This window comes from Peromyscus eremicus, chromosome 19, assembly GCF_949786415.1.
Source record: "Peromyscus eremicus chromosome 19, PerEre_H2_v1, whole genome shotgun sequence".
In the NCBI taxonomy this organism is placed as follows: domain Eukaryota; kingdom Metazoa; phylum Chordata; class Mammalia; order Rodentia; family Cricetidae; genus Peromyscus; species Peromyscus eremicus.
In genome coordinates, this window is record NC_081435.1 from 62,147,975 (window position 1) to 62,169,493 (window position 21,519).

The 21,519-nt window shown below is 46.3% G+C and overlaps 1 protein-coding gene across 1 annotated transcript in view; it reads left to right on the forward strand.

Annotated features, from left to right (window-relative positions):
* Window positions 1-21,519, forward strand: part of Myo5b (myosin VB) — a 213,827-nt gene that overhangs the window by 130,646 nt on the left and 61,662 nt on the right. Inside the window, exons 15-18 of the mRNA XM_059246817.1 lie at window positions 6,059-6,214; window positions 6,845-6,942; window positions 11,792-11,878; window positions 21,082-21,193. Coding sequence (XP_059102800.1) covers window positions 6,059-6,214; window positions 6,845-6,942; window positions 11,792-11,878; window positions 21,082-21,193 — 453 coding nt within the window. The remainder of the gene's footprint in view (window positions 1-6,058; window positions 6,215-6,844; window positions 6,943-11,791; window positions 11,879-21,081; window positions 21,194-21,519) is intronic.

The following is a 21,519-nucleotide window of genomic DNA, read 5'->3' on the forward strand; positions in this document are numbered from 1 at the left end:
CCAGCTTGCGTACAAAGCAGGCTTCTCAGCAGCTCTGACAGCAAACCTAGAGTTTCCCCTTTGCCCCATCCAGTAGTGTAGGTATTTTGTCCTTTGAGTCCTTTATCTAGTTGTAATTTTTGTTGTGTTTTCGGGTTTGTTTCTATTTGGGGCATTCCCCAGTAAAGTTCCTATGTATCCCAACCCTCCTGGCAGATGGGTGGATACGGGTCCTGCTGGGCATTTTCTGCCTGGCTCTTGTTGTTGCCTACAATCCAGGGTTATATAAGGGTTCCTCTTAGTCTTTGAGTCTCATGACCAACCTAGATCTTTCTATATGACCACTGAGTCACTGAAACAAACCTGCACGGACAAAACCCACTTCTCCTTCCGGGGTGCAATCTCAATAGCAGAGATCTGCAATTAAACACAGCTTTGAAAACAAACCCCACATCCTTTGGATGAGTGGTGCCAGTGTAGCCTCAGATCTCCCTTAGAGTGTTGGCATCTCTGTCTTTTGGTTTTGAGGGAAGCTTGAATGTGTTCAGGCACACCTGGTACAGCGTAAGTACTGTTCACCCCCCCGTTTTGTTTTGTTCCCTTAAATATCATTACTCTTGGGATTGAAAATAAAAATCCTTCACCTTCTGGTCCTTCTCGCTGCCCTCTCGAGCACACTGTGCCTGTGTACTGGCTTTATGTTTTACTAGTTCCCAGGATGTACTGAATTCCATCTCTGCACGTACTTCCCCATGAGACATGCTTTCTACCCATCACATATCCCGTCTGCCCAAATATGGTACTGTGGGCATCAGGTAGGCCTGGGCTGTATAAGAAAGCAGGACAAGCAAGCTAAAGGCAGCAAGCCAGGAAGCAGCATCCTTCCATGTCCATCACTTTGGTTCCTGCCCCCTAATTTCTTGCCCCCCAGCTACTGCCCTGGCTACCCTTAATGATGGATTACAGTAAACTGATATTCTACCTGTGAGCCCAAATAAATCCTTTCCCTTCTGAATTGCTTTTGGTCATAACGCTTATCACAGCAACAACAGCAACAGAAAGCAAACAGGAAAACCCCCTGAGAGACCCCGTTCCTGGTTTCCTCTTTTCAGACTCTGATTTGGTCAGCCATGTCATTTTCTCATTCCTTTCTCATTTCTTGTCATTGTCCTTTCTACCCTGTGGGTAACTGATAAATGCTCACCTCCCATGCTAGACCGTGAGCTCCTCAGTGTGTAAGAGGCTCTATTTGTTTGTGTTCACTTTTGTGTTGCCAGCCCCTAGCACAACATGGGTTGGATATCTGGGAACTGGAAAGGATTGGTTTCATTTCTGTGGTAGCATATAGAATTTAATACCTAGTAAAAGTAACGCTACTATGATAGTGGCACAGATATATTCCTCAGACAATCAGCTAGGTCCTTTCTCCTCTAAAAAGACACATTTATGACTTTGAAATGCCGTATGTGAAGAGAAGGAAAATCCGTTGCAAAGATGCCAAATTGCCACCTGTTGGCAGATGAAACTTAAAATAATCTATAACTATGTCACTGAAGGATCGTCAAAGCCACCTGCTTGACAACATTGCCCTCATTATCCTTAGTAGGGACTGGAGCCCCTTTATTTCCTATTATGTAAATATTTTGGTTCTGTATATTTTGAGTATTTCCAGGCCCTGGACCAGGCTGGGATCATACTCTCTAGTGCTGATTGTCACCAGTCTGTTAACAGACATTAAGTAGCCAGAAGAATGTACTTGACTGTTCGCGAGAGATGGTCTTTGGTCTTACTGGTTTATACTTTGATTTATTTGTTTTACTTTTGTGATGCTTGCACTCAAACCCAGGGCCTCCCGTGTGCTACACAAACACTCTTATGTCTAAAGCCCCCATGCCAGATTGGTTGGTGCTTTTAGACTTCCTAGGCCAGTGAACTGTAAAAATGATTGGCACACAAATCACTATGCTGAAAAACTGAAATTTAAGGTGCTTCTCATGGCTGGTTCTATGAGAAAGGGAAGGTATGAAGAAGAGCAAACATGCATGCTGATTGATTGTAATACATGCACATGCACACAGTGTACAGTTTTGTTGCTTATAACCTACAGTTGCTGGAAAGTTTGCATTATAAAATACCTATATGTAACCCTGTTTTGAAAACAACAACAACAAAAACACTTATACTAAGTACTCTTGACTCTAAAATTAACTTTAAACCATAAACTTATAATACTTGGGGTAAAATAGTTGTTTATATCCTTTGTTTTAGTTTAAAATCCTTGGGATAAGAGACAAGCCTTGAGTGCTGGTTTTGAACATTAGTCATCACAACCTTGCACCTGCAGGTCGGTACGCCTGTGTTGATCGCCTCAGGAGTTCGTGCATATGACCGGGTGCAATGATTGGTGAAAATTGGCACTTTTCTTTTCAGAATTTATACCTGTTTTTATTATTGTATAAAGAACACCAGAGATCGTCACATGGGATTAGGGAATTCTTGCTGTGCAGTGTCTACACCTCCCCGTGCAGTGGACACACACCAACTTCCAGCCAGTGGTCTTACGCCACTCTGGGTATGGTTGAGTTACAAGAAGCCTTCAAGGGATGAGATGGTCACTGACCTGTTACATGCCCCAGTCACCTAGGCTTGCCACTCAGTATAATTAGCTAACAGGGTTGTAGAGCCTTCTTTTTGGTGAGCTCAGCTCTCATGTGCCACCAGCACCATCTTGCTGCTTTGCGTGGATACTGTCACGTATTCATATACTCATGGCTGTATTCAGGTGTCTGACTACCAGGAGCTGAGATGAGCTACATCCTCCTGCAGATTATAATGCAATGTCCAGGCATGCTGCCCAATTTTCACAGGCTTCTAGGACTGTGTTGTAGTTCATACTGAATGTCAACTTGATATAATCTAGAATTACCAAGCAGACAAGCTCCTGGACTTGCCTGTGAAGGATTATCTTGATTAGGTTAGTCTCTGGGCATGCCAGCAAGGGCTTATCTTGATTAGGTTAATTGAGGTGGGGAGACCCGTGCTTACCAGGCTTGTATCCTTGGACTGGATAAAAAGGAGTAGCAGCGTTTGTCACTGTGCTGCTTGACTGTAAATGTAACGTGACCACCTGCCTCAAGCTCCTCCCTCAGTGGCTTCCCTGCCATGGTGTACTAAACCCTTCAACTGTGAACCTGAATGAATGCTTTCTCGTGGAGTTGCATTGTCCGGGTATTTTATCATAGCAACAGGAAAAGTAGCAAATGCAGACTCTTTGAAAACACAACACAGGCATGTGAAGTACTAACGGAGTGTGCTGTTGAATTGTTTTGTGGGTTGTGGACCTGTCATATGATTTTGTCACTTCCTGAGCTATTGACATGACACCCACGTTTGTCATCTAAGTGCCGGGTGAATACGTGTTAACCTGAGACTGCTGTTGGGGAAGACCTGGGACAATTGTTGCAGAACGGGACCAGAGCATGAACTGGTCACTGTCATGTAGGACCTGCAGCCTGATGCGAAGATGCCATTGTGTGTTAAGGACAGAGCCTCCCCTTTTCACCTAAAGTTTCCTCTTTGAGTTCAGGGGATGTTGCTAGTGAGAGGACTATTTTCTCTGGTGCCCTTTATGTGTTTGATCTTGATTGCAAGAACCCTAAGGAATCGAGCTCTGCCCGTGCACCCAGGGACCAGCTCGCCTCTAGTTTGGGCTCAGCCTTTGTCTGGTAGCCCTAGGGGGGCTTATGCCAGCTACTGTGTTTAGTGGGATAGGAACAAAGGTTGAAGCAGGGTCTGGTAGGTCCTATCCCCATGGATTCCTGTTGCCTCATATGGTTAATGACAATTCTATGCTAAGTTAATTCTAAATATAATTTATATAGAATTATATTAAATTCTATACATATGACTTCCTTGTCCTTGGTATATTAGGAGACTTTTCATTGCTGAGACAAAATACTGAGCAAGACAACTTTAGGGAGGAAAACTTTATTTTTGGCTCCCAGTTTTCAAGATATTAATCTATCATGGTAGACTTTAGTCTATCATGGTAGAATGAGACTTTCTCCTTCTTCTCTTTTATTCCATTCAGGCCCCAGCCTATGGGATGGAACTACCCACATTCAGGGGGGCAGGCTCTTCTCCCCTCAGTTAGTCTGAACTAGAGATTCCTCTGGACACACCTAAAACATGATTTCTTATTCCTCGAAGTGTTTTCTGTATCCAATCACATTCACCACCAAGATTCATTGTCACACTGAACATCTGAATTTTTATAACATCCCTTTGCCATGAGGATATTAATTGTACAAAATAACGAATTTCATTATGACTTCTTTATGCACATGCGTACTTTGATTATATTTACTCCCATTGCCCTCACTTACCCCTTCTCCTCCTTTCCTTCCTTCCCCTGAAGAGTCACCTTCTACTTCAGTGGTCTTTTCTCTAGATCCCATGAGGGTATGAAACATGACATGTCTACCTGCATTTTCGGAGTTTTTACTGGTTTTGTGTGTATAACCCAATCATAGAAGTAGATGATGTCTCAGTACTGCGCATCTTCTGTGTGCTTACACGGGTGATCTCATATCGCCCTTCTTTCTGCGTTGGGAGCAGCAAGGGCACAGTGGGCTCAGCAGGAACCGGGCTCTAGGCCCGTCATAGGCCAAGATGGCTTCTATGTGCTATAGACTAGGCCTATGGGATACTCAATTAGGAGGGGTAGAGCATGTTGGGAAAGAGTACGAGGGATGCAGGGCTGGTCCTGGGGAGATAGGCTTTAAGACATGCAGAGAGAATGGAAGGTAGGATTTCTGAGATAAGATGAGCACAGTGAGCAAATGTGGAAGGATGAAATAGAAACGTGATGCTTGCCATCCTGAAGAGCAGGGGGTGCAGCTTGCTGGCTGTGCCAGCAGTATCGGATGTGCTAGCCCAGGACATCCAGACACCCAGGACATGCAGGGACTCATGCAATCAAGTGGTCTTTAAGGGAAGAGAGTGCAGAGTGGATTAGGGGACCCTAGAGTCTGAGGCATTGCCCTTTAGCCCTTTTTCTATTGAGATTCAGTGTGCTGTGGTTGACAAAGGAGGCGTCCATGATCATTTCCCTCCCCCTCTGTCAGGTGTGTATTGGAGACCTCATAGTGCTAGCCCAGCATTGATTTGCTCAGGGAATGAGGGCAGATGTGTCCTCATCAGGCTGAGAGTCTTGATGGACAAACTGTCATTAGCATCTTGTCACCCTAACACAGGAACACACAACTGGGTCCTTGTAACAGTCTTCTGTAGTAGGTGCAGTCTTAACCCTGCTGTACTGATGGAAAACCCAGGACTCAGGGGAGCCAAATAACATTACAAGATACGACAATAAGCATTAGAAAATAATAACATTTAGACACAGTTCTGTGAATGCCCATCTCTGCCTCCTAACACACCTTGAGGAACAGAAACAGTCTTTGTAAATGAGTGTTTAATAATACTGTTGGGGAAAGCAACTTTTTCCAACCCTTTTAAAGACTGAGGTATCGCTCTCCACACACCATAAAACCCACTCTTTGGAAGTGTAAACCTCGGTGGTTTTTAGTAAGCTAGGCAAATTGTGCAGTCATGCTACAAACTCAAGAATATTCTCATTACTCAAAAATGAAAAACTCCACTCATTAGCTGCCGATCCTTTCCCTCTTGGACAACCAGGAGGGCACTTCCTATTGTCTAGACACTTCAACTGAACAGACTCACATCTCTGTGTTCTTTCATATTTAGCATAATGTTTTCAAAGCTCATCTGTGCTGTGTTGTAGCATGTGTGAAGACTTCGTTCCTTTATATTGTTGAATAATATTCCATCGCATTGATAGACCACTCTTCATTCATCACATGGTGGTCATTTGAGTCATTATTACTTTGTAGCTTTGATGAATATTGTTGCTATGAACATGGGTGCACAAGGTTTTGTGTGGACGTGTATTTTTCATTTCCCAGGAATATATATATTTTTTTTTCATTGTTTTGGAAGACTATAAATACATTAAACTCTAAGAGATCTCCTTTGCACCCTTCTTCCTACAATTGTCTAGTTCCCACTAGTGGCTGACTTGTTCCACAATGACAAGGACTCTGTTCCTGCCACCAACACAGCGAAGACTCGATCATCTTCAAAGATCAACATTCGCTCTTCCAGACCCCCCTTGAAGGTCTCCAACAAGGAGCACAAGAAGTCCGTGGGCTACCAGGTCAGTCCTAGTCCCAGGCCTGTGACGTGTGCAGCAGGCCTGGCTTGGAAGGGACTGACAGAAGAAAGAAGGGGATAGAAGCAGGGTCCCACGGAAGGTCGTTAGATCGTGTGGGGAGGGAAGGTCCAACTGCAGTGCTCACTTTCTGTGTCTCCAAAGAGAAGGCCCTGGTAATCCACCTGCTTTCATTCCTCAGGATTTGCCGGTTGGGGACATTTCATGCAAACCCCACCATTCCCTGCATGTTTGGGTACGGGTGTTAGAACCGAACTCCCCATATTCAGGGACAGCAGGCCTCTAGCACACAGCAGGCAGATCTCTCATCTCTTAGCCCTCGTGTTTTGTGTTATTGTCATATTCATAACATTGTTACATTCATCTTATTAACAGTGGGAGTTAGGCACATTATGAAGTAGTCTCTCCCATTTATTTTGAAGATCTCTACTATGGAAGGACTCACTTGTACTCATAGCAAGTTATGAGTGTCAGCTAGAACCTAACCACTGTCACTGAATGTCTTCCTGTGCCTGTCCTTCTGAATCAATATTCGTAATAGTGATTTCTGCTCTAGTCACTGGAATGCTAGTGTAGAATAGTAAAAATAACCGAGGTCTGGTTTTGCCCCTGCAGTTCCGCACTTCCCTGAACCTGCTCATGGAGACCCTGAATGCCACAACGCCACACTACGTCCGATGCATCAAGCCCAATGATGAAAAGCTCCCCTTCCAGTAAGTGCCAGCTGGGTGTAAACACACCAGCCTGCTTATCCTGCCTCGGGATCAGCGGGAACAGGGCGGGCTCAGCCTTGCTGAGCTCTACAGAGTCATATACTGACCAGTCAGTCACTTCCCAAGTGAGCTCTGTGCTCAGCCTCGCTAAGCATGCTGCTTGCTTACTCTCTTCCCTTCCTCCACACGTGTGAGACGTGATTGGGAATTCCTCTGCACCTGTACCTGTTGACGTGAAGGGGCTGGTGGGCAGAAAAGCATCCAGGGCCTGGGAGAGGAGAACCAGATGCCAGGTTCTCTGCAAGGCCTAGTGTACCCATCTCCACCACCACCCCTGAGGGTAGAAGGATGAGAAAGGGGGAAAACAGACCAGGACCAGAGTTGGCTGGTTCCAAGCTAATCTTTCACTCTCTTTGTCAGTTAATTATGATTTTACAATATCCTGGTTTTGAAAGAAATACAAGGAGATAATAAATGAGAATTACCAATGAGAAATCATTACAATTTATATGGTTAAAATACATTATTGTTGTTATTACTATTATTTTATTATTTTTATTATTATTATTATTATTATTATTATTATTATTATTAGCTGGGAAATAGCACAATCAGTAAAGTGTTTGCCTTGCAAGTGTGAGGACCTGAGTGTGATCCCCAGACCCACATCAAAGAGCCATGTGTAGTGAGAGGTGCATGCTTGTGTTCGCAGCACTGGAGATGTGAGATGAGCGGATCCCTGGGGCTCCGTGGCCAGCCGAGGTAGCCTGACCAGCAAGCCTCAGGCCAGTCGAAAGACCTTACCTTAAAAAAAAAAACAGACCGGGCGTTGGTGGCGCACGCCTTTAATCCCAGCACTTGGGAGGCAGAGCCAGGCGGATCTCTGTGAGTTCGAGGCCAGCCTGGGCTACCAAGTGAGTTCCAGGAAAAGGCGCAAAGCTACACAGAGAAACCCTGTCTCGAAAAACCAAAAAAAATAAAAAATTAAAAAAAAATTAAAAAAAATGCGAATGCTACCTGAGGAATGACACCCAAGGTTGACTCATGTCCTCCACACACACTGCATGTATGTGTGTACCCCGTTATACATATATAGCACTATATATGTTGACACAAACTATTGACATTATTCTAGAAACAAAACTCACTATATCTTTCCTCCCATTCCTATTTCTGGTGTCTTCTCCTTAGCACTCATCACACGTGGGTCAGATCGTTTTTTTGTCATGAAGGATTGTCCTGAACATGACAGCATGGTTAGTTAGGAGCATCACTGGCCTCCACCTGACACATGCTAGTAGCATCTCCATCAGTGTGACAACCAACATTTTTACACATTACAAAAGGTTCCCCAGGGGGCAGAATGGCCCCATTAAGGGCCCTTGTCCTGTATATTTTTATAGCACTTCTCCTATAAAAGTACTCTCCCTCTACTTTTAGTCAAGAAATATGTCTCATTTCTTCTTCATTAGACACTTGGCTGTGACAGGTAGAATGACATTAAGATATTCCCCCTTCCCCTCAGCTAAAGGACTTGCCTGTCACAAACAAATACCACTGCCACAGAAGTAACTGCCAACAACTCAATGAAAATAGTACGGGGGGTAGGAATGACAAGATGTCTCCGCCAGTAAAAACACGTGCCCCAAACCTGAGGGTTTGAGTTCAAACCCTGAGAACCCACAGAGTGGAAGAAGAGAACTGGCTTGAGACAATACTATGAGGACAGAAAGGTGAGAAAGCAATGGCGTGACTTCCTCTCCCAGGGAGGAAGTGGCCCAGGTTGAGTGTCAGTCCAGATGCACCTGGTAGAGAACCGGATGAGATTGGCTGACTGATTGGTCTCAGGGTCTTGGTGGCTGAGTGGTGGCTGTAGGGATACTATGGAGCTTGAGAATTAGTTGAAAGCGAATGGCCTGTGCAAAGTTGATAGAGTAGAAGTGGTTGTGGAATCCGGAAGTGGAGCGGGGTGCTGCAGCAGCGGGCTTCTCCCTCTGCAGCCAGACAGCTCCAGGCTGTGCTGTTCCTGCGCTGTTTGGAAACAGGGAAGTGAAAACCTGGCTTTCTGCGGTGTAAACCTCTGCCTGGTGGTTTTTTTAATCAAATCAATGGTTAGGTGTTAGTTATCTTCCACCTTTAAGAGTAGAAGCTGGTTTTCCATTCCTCATCACTCCATAGTGAGGCAGGTGGAGTCTTTACTAGTGCAGAGATGAGATTAGAATGCTGCACAATCCGGGCTTCCCAGTTCCCTGGACAAGGAGGAGGATGCAGTGTTTTCCTTGTCCTGTCCTTGTGACTTTCTCTTGCAAGTCCTTTTTCCACCTGTGATTACTGTAGCAAATCTGAGAGTTGTGGTTGACAGATGTTCTCCACACCCACTAAATGAGTGAGGGAAATGAGACAAGAGGTCATGTCCTGCCTGAAGTGGTCCCAGCTGTCAGTGGGGAGCAGGGGCCCAGCTGCACTCCTCTCCAGCTGCGTTAGTCCACACAGGGACTGTGGTTGGGGTGCTGCTGCTGTCTGGGGTGTGGAAGAGCAGGCAGGAGACCACAGATGGGGTGCTGCTGCTGCCTGGGGTAGGGAAGAGCAGGCAGGGGACCACAGGTGGGATGATGTGCTATCTGGGATGAGGAGGAGAAGATGGGAGACCCCAGGTGGGATGATGTTGCTATCTAGGGTGGGGAAGAGCAGGCAGGAGACCACAGGTGGGATGATGTGCTATCTGGGATGAGGAGGAGAAGATGGGAGACCCCAGGTGGGATGCTGTTGCTGTCTGGGATGAGGAAGAGCAGGCAGGAGACCACAGGTGAAATGCTGCTGTCTGGGATGAGGAAGAGAAGGTAGAAGACCCCAGGTGGGATGCTGCTGCTGTCTGGGGTGGGGAAGAGCAGGTAGGGAATATTTTTGCTGACCTCATCACAAAAGGAGATGTTAAGGCTAAGCTAAGAAATGACTTGTTCTAGATAGTAGCCTAGAGGACAGAGTTGTAGTGGATGGATATGGGCCCCTGGGACAAAAGTCCTACATTTATCTAACACTTTTTGAAAACTCCTGAGTATCCATTCTGACTGACTGCCTTAGAGGTAAGAGGAACAGAGCTTTCACCCTGAAGGCTTCCCCAGGATTGGGAGCAGCCCTCATATCCTAAGAGGCTTCTTCTGGGGCCAATCAAAGGCCAGATCCCAGAACTGTGCTACATATCAAAGTGGACAAAGACACCTCACGGCATGGTATGGGAAAGGGTAGGTTCTAGTGAGGTACTCAGCGTTTCCTTCTGTCTTCTAAGCCTCTTAAACTGCAGAGCTTTGGTCCTTATAAGAGGACATTAAGTTATCAAGTAACTGATCTCAAGACCACGTAAAACTCAAAATCCAACACTGAGTTGTCCCTTATGCACATAATGTCACTAGCGACCTGAAGCCCTCTCATTTAGAGCTGAAGTGAAGAGGAAGAGAGTTTGGAGAAGCCAGGTTGGGGGTGCAGCAGAGTGGGGTAAACAGTGTGAGGGAGATGAGGAAGTAGAAACAGGAACAGGCCTGAAGGAGAGTGTGGGTATCCTCAAAGTTAGGACCTCCATGGAGTCAGAGCATGCCTGATATGCAGCAACAGCTTAGAGTCATCCATCTCCAGGAAGATGCATGCCGAAGCTAGGCAAGCTCGGGACACCATTTGCCACTATGATGATTCATGAGGGAGGCTCCTGTGGTAAGCAGCATGAGAAAGTGGTATGGGCCAGCCAGGGCCCAGTCACACAAAGATAAGTAAACAGTCTGTCACAGAAGCGGAGTTAAGGTGGCGGTCCCTAGGTCACCTTAACCTTGGAATCCAGAATCCAGGTGGGCTGTGCAGCCGTAAAAGAGTACCTGGGTTGTCAGGGAGAGTGACAGATGGTAGGTATATCAGGGGTTTGTCCTGTAGGCTGATGTAGTTCACACCACTGTTCATCTTCCAGGGTGACCCAGCTGCCTACAGCTTCACCGGGGTTTGGTCAAAGCCTCTCCAGTTCAAGGCTGTAAACCTCGTGGGTCCTCAGACTTGTTCTTTCATCTCCAGAGTGCAAGAAACAGAAGAAGTATAGCCCCTGGCTTCAGCTGAGCCACTGACAGTTAGAAAGAAAGGGCGTGTACGTTTCTCATCACTTCTCTGAGTGGAACAGTAGTCTCAGAAAATTCTAAAAAGTGACTAATTCTGGGTCAGCTTGGTTCTTAATATGACTTCTGGCTGTCCTGGTCTCCTGCTGTCTTTCCCTGGGGTTCCCTCCAGCACCTGCTTCCCCACGGATCTTACAGCATGCCTTGCAGTGTGTGCCACTGAGCCCTGTCCTCTTCTGTCCCCTCCTCCCATCACACACAGGCCCTTAGAAAGTCTGTGTGAAAAGAAGAACTGCCCAGGGCAAGCTCTGGAGGAGTGGACAGGAATGAGTCTGGGATGGTGGGCAGGACTGATGGAGGCAAGTGGGCAAGGAAAGGGATGGGATTAAGAATGTGCACAGGGGCTGGAGAGATGGCTCAGAGGTTAAGAGCACTGACTGCTCTTCCAGAGGTCCTGAGTTCAATTCCCAGCAACCACATGGTGGCTCACAATCATCTAAAATGAGATCTGGTGCCCTCTTCTGGCATACAGACATACTGTATACATAATAAATAAGTCTAAGAAAAAAATTGTGCACCGTCTCCAGACTGCTGAAATGGCTCCTCCGCCCTTCAGTCTGTACTTTCCAGACCTTGTGTGTCCATCTGTAACCAGTGACAGCAGGTGTCTCATCTGCTGCAAGAGAGGAGTACTTTCCTTCTCTCTTGTTCTCTTACCTACCAGCATCCATCCCTTCATTGTGTGTCTTACTTGGCAGCTTCGACCCAAAGAGAGCCGTGCAGCAGCTCAGAGCCTGTGGAGTGTTGGAGACCATTCGGATCAGCGCAGCCGGCTACCCATCCAGGTAATGTCAGCAGTCAGGCCTTCCTCAGGCTGCTGTGGAGCATCGAGTGTTCAGCCCTGGCGAGCCATGGTCTGTGCTGTCAGCCTGGGACAGCTCCTCAACAAAAGCTCCTACACCCTGAAGACCCAGACAGGACGCTGACAGAGAGAATTTCAGCCTGGCTTGAAAACACGGAGTCAACAGGAACAGGCTTGGGGGAAGCATTTCAGATCAGCACGGTCTGGGTGGTGGGCTAGCTAGAGTCACCAAACGGACTCCTCAGTCTTGGCCTTCATCTGTTCCCCATTGTACTGTGACAAAATGTGGTGGCATAATATTTACGGTCTTTACTATCTCAAGGATACAGTCCGGTGACGTTACGTGTAGCCATTCTTACCAGCCATCTCAAGAATTCCTTTAATCTTGCAAAACTGAAACTGTTCAAGACAGCTGCCTGTCTTAGTCTGTCTTCCACTACTGTAACAAAAGACCTGAATGAACAAACCACTCCACGCAGACTAACCGCGTTTTCAAACGGCCTTGTCTTGGTCACAGTTTTAGTCTGAAAGCCCAAGATTATGTAGGAAGGATAAGAACATCACCCGATAAGAAGCGGCAGAGTAGCTGGAGCCCTGTAGTCCCTCCTGAAGCCCATAACCAATTGGCCTAACAACTTTCCCATAATTCTCCTTAGCCCTGCCTTGCCTCAGTCATTCCACCACCTCCTAACACTGCCATTCTGGGACCAAATTTCTAACACAGGAACCTTCATGGGGCAAACCTTATTGTACTATGGTCTAGCACTTCTATCCCTGTCCCCAGCCTGCAGCCACCCTGTCTACTTCTGTCTTTGACCAAAAGACATTAAGTCTTTCTACATATTGTCTTTGGATCAACTCTAGATGCTTCATCTTGTTGTAGAATATTATTTTAGGGTGTGTTACTTTTGTTTATGCTGCATTTGTTTAACTCTGTGAAGCTGTGTTACTGGGCCTGTCTAAAACACCTGATAGTCTAATGAAGAGCAGAACCACCAATAGTGAGTGAGGCAGGAGAAAGGATAGGTGGGGCTGGCAGGCAGAGAGAATATATAGAAGGAGAAATCTGGGAGAAAGAAGAAATAGCAAGAGAAGGAGGAGGACATTTGGGCCAGCCACCCAGCTACACAGCAAGTCACAGAGTAAGAAACAAAGAAAAGTATACAGGAATAGAAAGATAAAAGCCCCAAGGCAAAAAATAAATGAGATCATTTAAGTTAAGGAAAGCTGGCTAGAAATAAGCCAAGCTAAGGCCAGGCATGCCTAATTAAGAATAAGCTTCCATTAGTGATTTATTTGGGAGCTGGGGGGCAGGCCCCCAAAAAAGAAAAAAAACCATCTAAGTGGAATTATGTAATACCTGTCCTCTTTGTAACTGGTTTATTTCATTATATCCTTAAGGTTCTGTGTTGACTGTAGCATGTGATAGAATTTGCTCTTTGAGGCAGGAAAGTGAGCCTTTATATGTGTGTTAGCACGTTCTACCTATTGTCTCACCTAGAGTTGGACCTTTTTAACTTTCCACGTGAAATCAAATCCACTGCAGAAAATACAGCTTCTTTGAGTTAAGAATAACTTTCATGGAGACTAGGGAAATGTTACTCGAGTATGATAAACTGAGTTTAGGTACCCAGCAGAAGTATTGTCAGTAACTCCATTGCTGGGGGAGAGGGGGCACCAGAGACAGAGAAATCTCTGGAGCTCAATGGCAAGCCACTCCAGTCATTTGGTGAGGCCCTGGTTCAGAGAGCATGTCTCTAAGTGGAATGAGAAAAGAAATACGGTAGAGAGCAATCAAGGGAGGCACCCAGTGTTAACATCTGGCCCTCATGCGTATATCCACACGTATGCACACACCTACATGAACACACACACACACCCCACTCACACAAAATACATGACTCTCTTGATCTGACCTATGTCATGGATGTGCAACAGAACTACGCTACTGCCTGGAGAAGCCACACCAAGACCGTGGCTCTCCTCTGGGCACTTGCCCAGAGATGGAGGGTGCGTGGTTACCGCACTAGCTCTTCCAAAGTCACGTTGTGCACTAGTAATGTTGCAGAAGCCAAATGCTTTGTACTGTCAACGAGGATGGGGCAGAGTGGTGTGGCAGCCCTGGAGCCTGCTCATCAGGATCCACTGCTCTGCAGTATCTCTCTTTGGAGGTAGAAGGAGCCAGCGTGGGGGTAGCCCAAGGCCTCCCTCCTCTCTGCACCTGGCACTTTCCCAGGCAGTGGAGGGACCAGTTTCATACACTGTGGTTAATTGCCCATAAACAGCTTAACCATAAACAATTCCCACATGTCAGGCCTGGAAGGGAAATTGCTGATAGAATCAGGGATTTGTACTTGACCTGGAAAGGGTGAGAACGGTTACTAATCTGCGGCATCCAGGCAGCTTTTCAAGGCCAAGAAGATTTAGGCAATTGTTCAGGGTAGTGCTGGAGCCATGTGAAAGGCTTTTCAACCACATCTTCCCTTTGAGAAGCAAGAGGCAGTGTCCTGGGGGCCTGTCTCATGTTTCGCTCTGAAGGTCAGAGCAGAAGCAGTTATAGACTCCACCTGCTTTTCAGTCTGTTCTTGCAGCATCTGGCATTGCCTTTTGATTGGCAGAGTAGGGCTCAGGTCTGACATAAGCCATTTGGTTTCTCATTGCCTCTGCTGCCTTTCAGTGCCTGCCACAGCCCCTGGGTTCAGAACCTACGGTTTCATTCACTGGGAAAACTGGAGGAGGAGCTGAGTGCTCCCACGTTACATTTTTATGGGTGCTGCTCTCCTGGCCCTTGTATCTGCTGGGCTCCCAAGACATCACTAACAAGAGGGCATCGTTAGTCCAGCCATGATTTGCCCACTGGTTCTCAGAATTGTGTGTTGTGACCATTAGTGGCAAGCAAACCAACTGAATGGACTGTGGCCAGATTCTCCTTGAAAAAAAATTGGGTTGGAATTGTAATAGGACAGTTTGTGGAAGAAAGGATGTTATGGCATGACCACATCTCTGTGTTATGGGCAGAAAAGACATACTGTAATTTAGCGTGTTTCCCAGGGAGGCCCACAGAAGGACGTGGGCTGCTGAGTCACCAGCCAGCAACTGAGTTGTTCTAGAATCAACACCCTTTTGCTTGAACTGTGTTAGTTCCCAGCAGTACTACTCAAGCCAGTCAAGAGTTACTTTTCAAACAAAGGCTTATCATCACACATAGCTGCCTGTGTGGGGGCGTAAGTATCTGGGGGTGCATGAGAGAGACCTCTGGTTTTCTTTTTGTGAAATCCCTGTAAGTGTGTGACCTCAAGCCAGCGTTCTGAAGTTCCCCCAAATTCTCCAGGCAACTGAAGAGGTTAATTTACAAATTGTATAAAAAGGGTTGGTGTTCCTGAGTGGTACCGTGCTTGCTTTGCATGCATAAGGCCTTGGATTCAATCCCCAGCACCAACCACACATAGTGTACACACATACACACACACACACACACACACACACACACACACACACAAACTTGCACGCATGCACTAAAACTAAGTTATCCCAGGGCAAACTGTTTGGAGGTATTGTGTGAGAAGCTCGGGGAGATGGATGCTCAGCAACCACACCTTTGCTCTGCATAGCCTGGATGAGCAGACAAACCTGAGGTAGCCATCTTTATGGACAACTTGTGAAGTATGTATAATAGGGTTGTGTCAAGCTATGAAGACACAGGGAAAGCATATGAGAGTGAGACAGTCTAGGATAGATAGGACCAGTGGGGGAAGACACGTCTCAGTGAAAGGAACCACTTATTTTACCAGTAACTTTCTCACTGAATTATTTCGTGGTAGGACAAGTGACTTTCAGAAGATGTCACTCCAGAAGTGTCTCCTTGGACATCTGGGAAAGGACGATGTGCCTGACATGGTTAACTCGATACCCTCCCAGTCAGGGCTCTGTATCCACCTGCCACCTCTGAGCCACTGGCTGTGATTTCACACAGACTTGCTATGTGAAATCATAGAGACAGAGCATGCCACTGCATTCCTACAGGATTTGCTGTTGCAGCACAATACAGCCTGTTTTCAAGGAGGAAGAGGGGACACATATTTCTGGGGTCTCACGAGAGCTTTCTGTGGAATGAGAACAGCCTTTCGCCTTCATGGGACCTCCTCTCCCACCGTCTCTCTCCATACCTCTCTGTGAAGCATCCAGACCCGTGTTAACACACCTACCCACCAGGAGCTCAAAGCCAGAAGACACAAGCTTGAAGCCATTTAGGGAGTAATGCTCACGCAGGTGCAAGGATGTAGGACAAGTATGAGAGAAGCTGTGCCTCTCAGGAGTGAGATTTAAGCTGGGCTGTAAAGAGCAGGAATTCAGTTGATGGGGAGACAATAGGAACTGTCACTCCATTAAGGCAGACAAGTTAGAGTACTTCTCTGCCAACATCGTGCCCTCTTAAAATTGCTAGTCTGTGAGGCATAGCAAGCTCATACTCCGGGTCTGCCTGATGTCTCACCCAGCAGCAAGGAGAAGCCGCGCATGCTGAGTCTTTAGCTCCATATGGAAGTGGTGTCCACTGTTCAGCTGCAGGTAGAGCTGCCGCCTGCAGGGTTGGCATGCCACAACTTGCTGGCCTCTTACAGCATACCTAATAGATACCTTTTTCTGTGTCCTATTTATTTCAGAGCTCTTTCCAGCAGGTAATTGTGAGTGTCTCTGTGCCTTTTCTTTTTGTAATTACAGGTATTGTAGAAAGTGCAGGGAAGAAAGGATGTGTTTCTGGTATTGCAGAAAGCTATGGTTTAAATTTATGGGCCTAGATCCAACACATGCTTCCCGTGTCCTTCTTACATTTGCTAAAGGGTCCATGGGAGGTTTTGGACCCCCTTTTTTTTGGACCTACATTTTGCTAAAGGGTCCAAGAGAGGTTTCCCTTCCCAAACTACCATTGGAAATGATACACTACAGAAAGCAGCAGTTGAAATGGAGTTGCATCCCCCATTCTATCGCATGTAGATCTTTTCATCCCCCTGTCCACACCAAGCTCCAGCATCCAGTATGCCACTAAGAGCAGACATTCTGTTGACCTGACTTGGGGAGACCTTCATGGGACCAGAGGGACTTGAGCAGATTGGGATTCACCTACAAAAAGGATTCATCTCCCCAGCTGCTGAGAATTCACACAGGGGAGTGAGAGTGGTTTCCCTTGCATTTGCTTGTCAAGTAACTACAGAGCATTTCCCAAGCCTCTGTCTGTGGGCTCCAGTGATTAGAGAAATCCCAACTTGTAACATCTTCCTGTGTTTCTCTTATCTGAGTTACAAAAAGAAAACTGGAAAGGAAGGGCACAGTCCAGGATTACAGCCAGCTGACAACTCTTCCATGTTGTTCTTCTCAGGGGCTCAAGCCTTTTGGATAATTATTCTACCCCATCCAAGTGATGCCTTAGAAGGAATTCTTTCCCCTGTTTGAAAATGAAGACCTGACCAGCACACCGCTAAGTTTCCCAAAGTTAACCAGTGAGAACAAGTTGGCATGGTTAGCTAGCAGCACTGTTGTGGGTCTCCCACAGGCTGCAGGGCACCTGTCTACTTTTACCCTCCCTGAGAATTACAGCTCTCTAGGAAGCCGACTTATAATGAAAATGTATCATTCAATTCGAAACGCTGTGCAGTAGCTAAGAAATATGCTCACAGTAAGGAGCATAAAGAAAGGTGATGAATGGACTGTCAGGAGAGCAGCTCCCCTTCGTCCCCGGTTCTCATCTCTGTGCAGTTAACCATCTCTAGGCTCTCTCACAGCTTTATAAGTGAAAGAGCTGAGAGGCAGATACTGCTCGGCCGAAACGGGTGTGGGAGGACTCCTCAAACATGCAGTGTTTGTATAAGGAGAGGCAAAACAAAACCGAATGAACTCAGTTCTCATCCTTTTCTTAGAAGCCCAGTACTGGTTTTTAATCTTGAGACAGGGTCTCACTTTGCAGCCCGGACCGGCCTTGGAGTCACATAGAGCCTAAGCTGGCCTCAACCTGGTAGCAGTCCTCCTGCCTTAGTCTTCCAAGTGCTGAGCCTATAGGAGTGTGCCGCCATGGACAGTGCGTGCTAGAAAGGCTTCCAGCTTTCTCAGCTTTACCTTTCCCAACCCAGGTGGAAAAACGGGTTTAAATTACAGAATTAGGTGGAGGTCTTGGGAACCACCTACTCACCTCCTAGCTTATCATATTTGAATCATACGGCTGATGCCTTTGTTCTTGAACTTCTACCAAGTGTATATGGCAGAACTTAGCCCAGAATGATGTGGTTTCTCATCTCTGGCTGTTGGAGCTTTGTCTGTCCTCCTATAGACTGGGGTCTGAGCCAGTAGTTCAGTGGTTCTCAGCCTTCCTAATGCTGCAAGCCTTTAATACAGTTCTTCACATTGTGGAAATGTTTTTGTACATACTGAGAGCTTTTGGTTATTGTTCAGGGTCTAATGAGGGAGTGGTAATGGTCCAAAGTTTCAGTATGCTCTGTGTTATATGGGATTCTCCTACACTGAAGGACACTGATAGGAAAGGTTTCACCTGAAGGGTCCAGTTATTTGAATGTCCAGTAAAATACTGTTCAACTATAATAAGTAACTGGTTATAAAGACACCACACTAATAGGTTTGGGGGTGAGGGGACTGAGCGTGTCTAAGAGAAACAAAGGTTAAAGAAGGCTCAGGGGTAGCAGAAGAGGCCATCTGTGTGCTAACAAACCTGCAACGCCAGGGCCCAGAGCTCTGGGACCAACGACAGACTCAGGAGAGTGGAAGCAAAGAGTCTACAAAGCAAAGTCTAAGTTAGTCTGAGGTCTTACCAAGCTGTCTTCCTCTACACTGACATAGTTGCCATGAACACATGTTCAAATCCATTAAATTCTACTTTGACAAAAGAATCAAATGATCTTTTTATTTTCACTTTGCAGCTTTTCCCATTACAGGCAGGGAGACTTTCTGTGAAGGTTTCTCACTAGGCACATAACAGGTCCATGGAAAGGGGAACCCATGTTTGATCCTGGACTCTGTGGTAAATATTTCTGTAGGCCTTGTGATGCCAAGACCTCACAGCAGACTCACATCCCTTGGTCTGTCTCCTGAGGGAATGAATGAGTTCCTCCCCAAGGCCAGGTGTTCTCTTCTGAGCACCCCTCTTTTCCAGAGTCACTGCTCCACCCTCTCCTCATGCAGGGGTATTTCAAAATGTGTCTGCAAGTAAAAAGAACTGGGTGCCTTGAGCAGGAAGGAACATACTGGAAAGCCTTCCCAGCACTCCTATGCTGACTCATTGGCTACAAAGGCCCAGGTACTTTTGTGAGTTGGACGACTCTGTTCTGTAGACAGAGGAGATGTCATGCAGCCTGGCCTTTACCTGAGTCACAGTGATGGCCAAGGTCAGAGCCAGGCTTCCTGTGCTCCGAGCTCGTTACAAACTGGATTTGACGTCTCTGCAGTCACATCACCCCTACCCTCATAATTTCCTTGAGCGGTGGATCTGTCAGCAGTAAGATTTTCAAATTAGAAACATTTAAGGATTTTAGCCCAGCTAAATGCTGTCTTAATTATTTCCCAGCAAAACTGCAAACTCACAGAGACAAATAGTAAGTACACAAATAACCATGATGCAGAATGTGAGAAGTGCCCTTCAAGAGTCAGGGGAGACAGGAGAAGGTGCCCAGTGGCTTAAGGGGAAAGCCCACACCAAACCATTACATTCTGAGATGTCTATATTGATGGTGGGGAGTCAGGTGGGGGGGGTGGCAAGGAGACCTAGACTCTAGGAAGCTCTCTTTCACAGGCACTGTTCCACTGGGTTCTTAGCAAGTCCATCTTTCTCTAAGTACAAGTATCTGAGGGCAGGGCCAGGCAGAAAGAGCCAAGGAAAGCATCAACAGAGTTAACTACCAAACAAAGTGTGCATCTGATTTGCATGTAGCTGGGAAAATAGCCTTACAGCTTCCATTTGTAAGGTAGCTGTTAATGTTTGGTTTGTGTGCCTGTTTGTGTGTTAGAAAGATGGAGGTGGGATGTACTGATGACCTCCTGATCAACTGAAGTGTAACTCCAAGCCACCTTAGATGGGGGCTCATGTTAACCTTGCCACCGCATGAGGAGGTCATGAGCGTTTCTGAATCAGGAGGATTGGAGTAGAGATAGATGTAAACCACAGCTTTCCTGAGGAAGAGCAATCCTGTTTAGGAGACTGCATCTGCTTGTATGCAGCCAGTCTCAGATGCCAGGGTAAGATGAAGGCCCTCTAATGACTACCAAAACAGTCAAGAACTCTGCCTTGTATAGGCAATAGATTAGGAATCTCTTCAGTTATGTGGGGATAGGGGACAGCTTTACAGGGAGCCAAAATTACCCCCAATTAAGAGGAAAATAATAAAAAGAGAAACCAACACCATAACATCTTAAGCCACTGGTAGCAACCCTGTAACTGGATGTGGGAGTTATAGGGCAGCTTGATACTATGCCCATTTAACAGAATAACAGTAGTAGATTCGCCCCTGGAGTCTATGAGCTCCCCAACCTTAAGTTCTTGTCCAGATTCCAGTACTCTGCAGGTGTTTCCTTTGGTAGAGCTGTCCTTAAATCCAATCAGGAAGCAGTTACTTAACCCCATTAACATTCAAGCCACTACTGTAACTGTGGGCACATCATATTTCCTTGATTTGTTATTAGTAAATGTTTGGTTTGTGTGCCTGTTTTACATACCTATGTCCTTGGGATCAGCAAAAGGGAATGTGGAGTGGAAAATGTCTAAGATGACCTGTTCTTTTCTCTTCCAAATTAACTCTTCCAGTGAGCTAAGAGAACATGATGGGGACACTTCCATTCTCACATACTTTCCTGCATTTAGAAACGTGTATACAAAGATGAGTATGAGTTCTCAAAGTGAAAACCAAGCTGCATAGACAAAGCTGTGCATAGACAAGGTGGCAGCAGAAGAGAGGGTTCCATGGGTGTGACCAGATGGAGACCTGGCTCCAGGGAGATACCTCCCAAACACACAGTTTACCCAGCTTAACTTTAGGAATCCTGATACACTGGAGTTCCTAGTAGGGTATGGAAAGGACAAAGCTCCCCTGGGACTAGTCTGAAGCTCCTACAATAACTTTGTACAATGATCTTGACGCCGTGAGAGTGCATCCGAGATCACCTTCTGACCCACTTTGATTTTTCCTCTAGGTGGACTTACCATGACTTCTTCAACCGGTATCGAGTGTTGATGAAGAAGAGAGAGCTTGCCAACACCGACAAGAAGAGTATCTGCAAGTCTGTCCTGGAGAGTCTCATCAAGGTGATCCAGCTGTAGGAGGGCACAGACCAAAAGCCCCAATAGTGGAGGGTGGAGGATAGCTACAGCTTTGTCTTCATCCCTACAAAACTAAGATATTAAGCCATTTCGTGCAACAGTGACTGGGAAAGGCTAGTCTCCTCCCCTACCTAGAGCACCCCCTGCCTTTCCACATCTCAGCACACACACAGCACAGGTCACCTGGGTATGTATAGAGGCAACTCCTGGCTGCTGCTGCTGTCTCAGCATCTCTGGTTTCTCAGGGTTGATGTACCCAGTGGAGGTCTGATCTGTAGCCAGCCTCAGCTTGTTATAAATGAAACAACAGA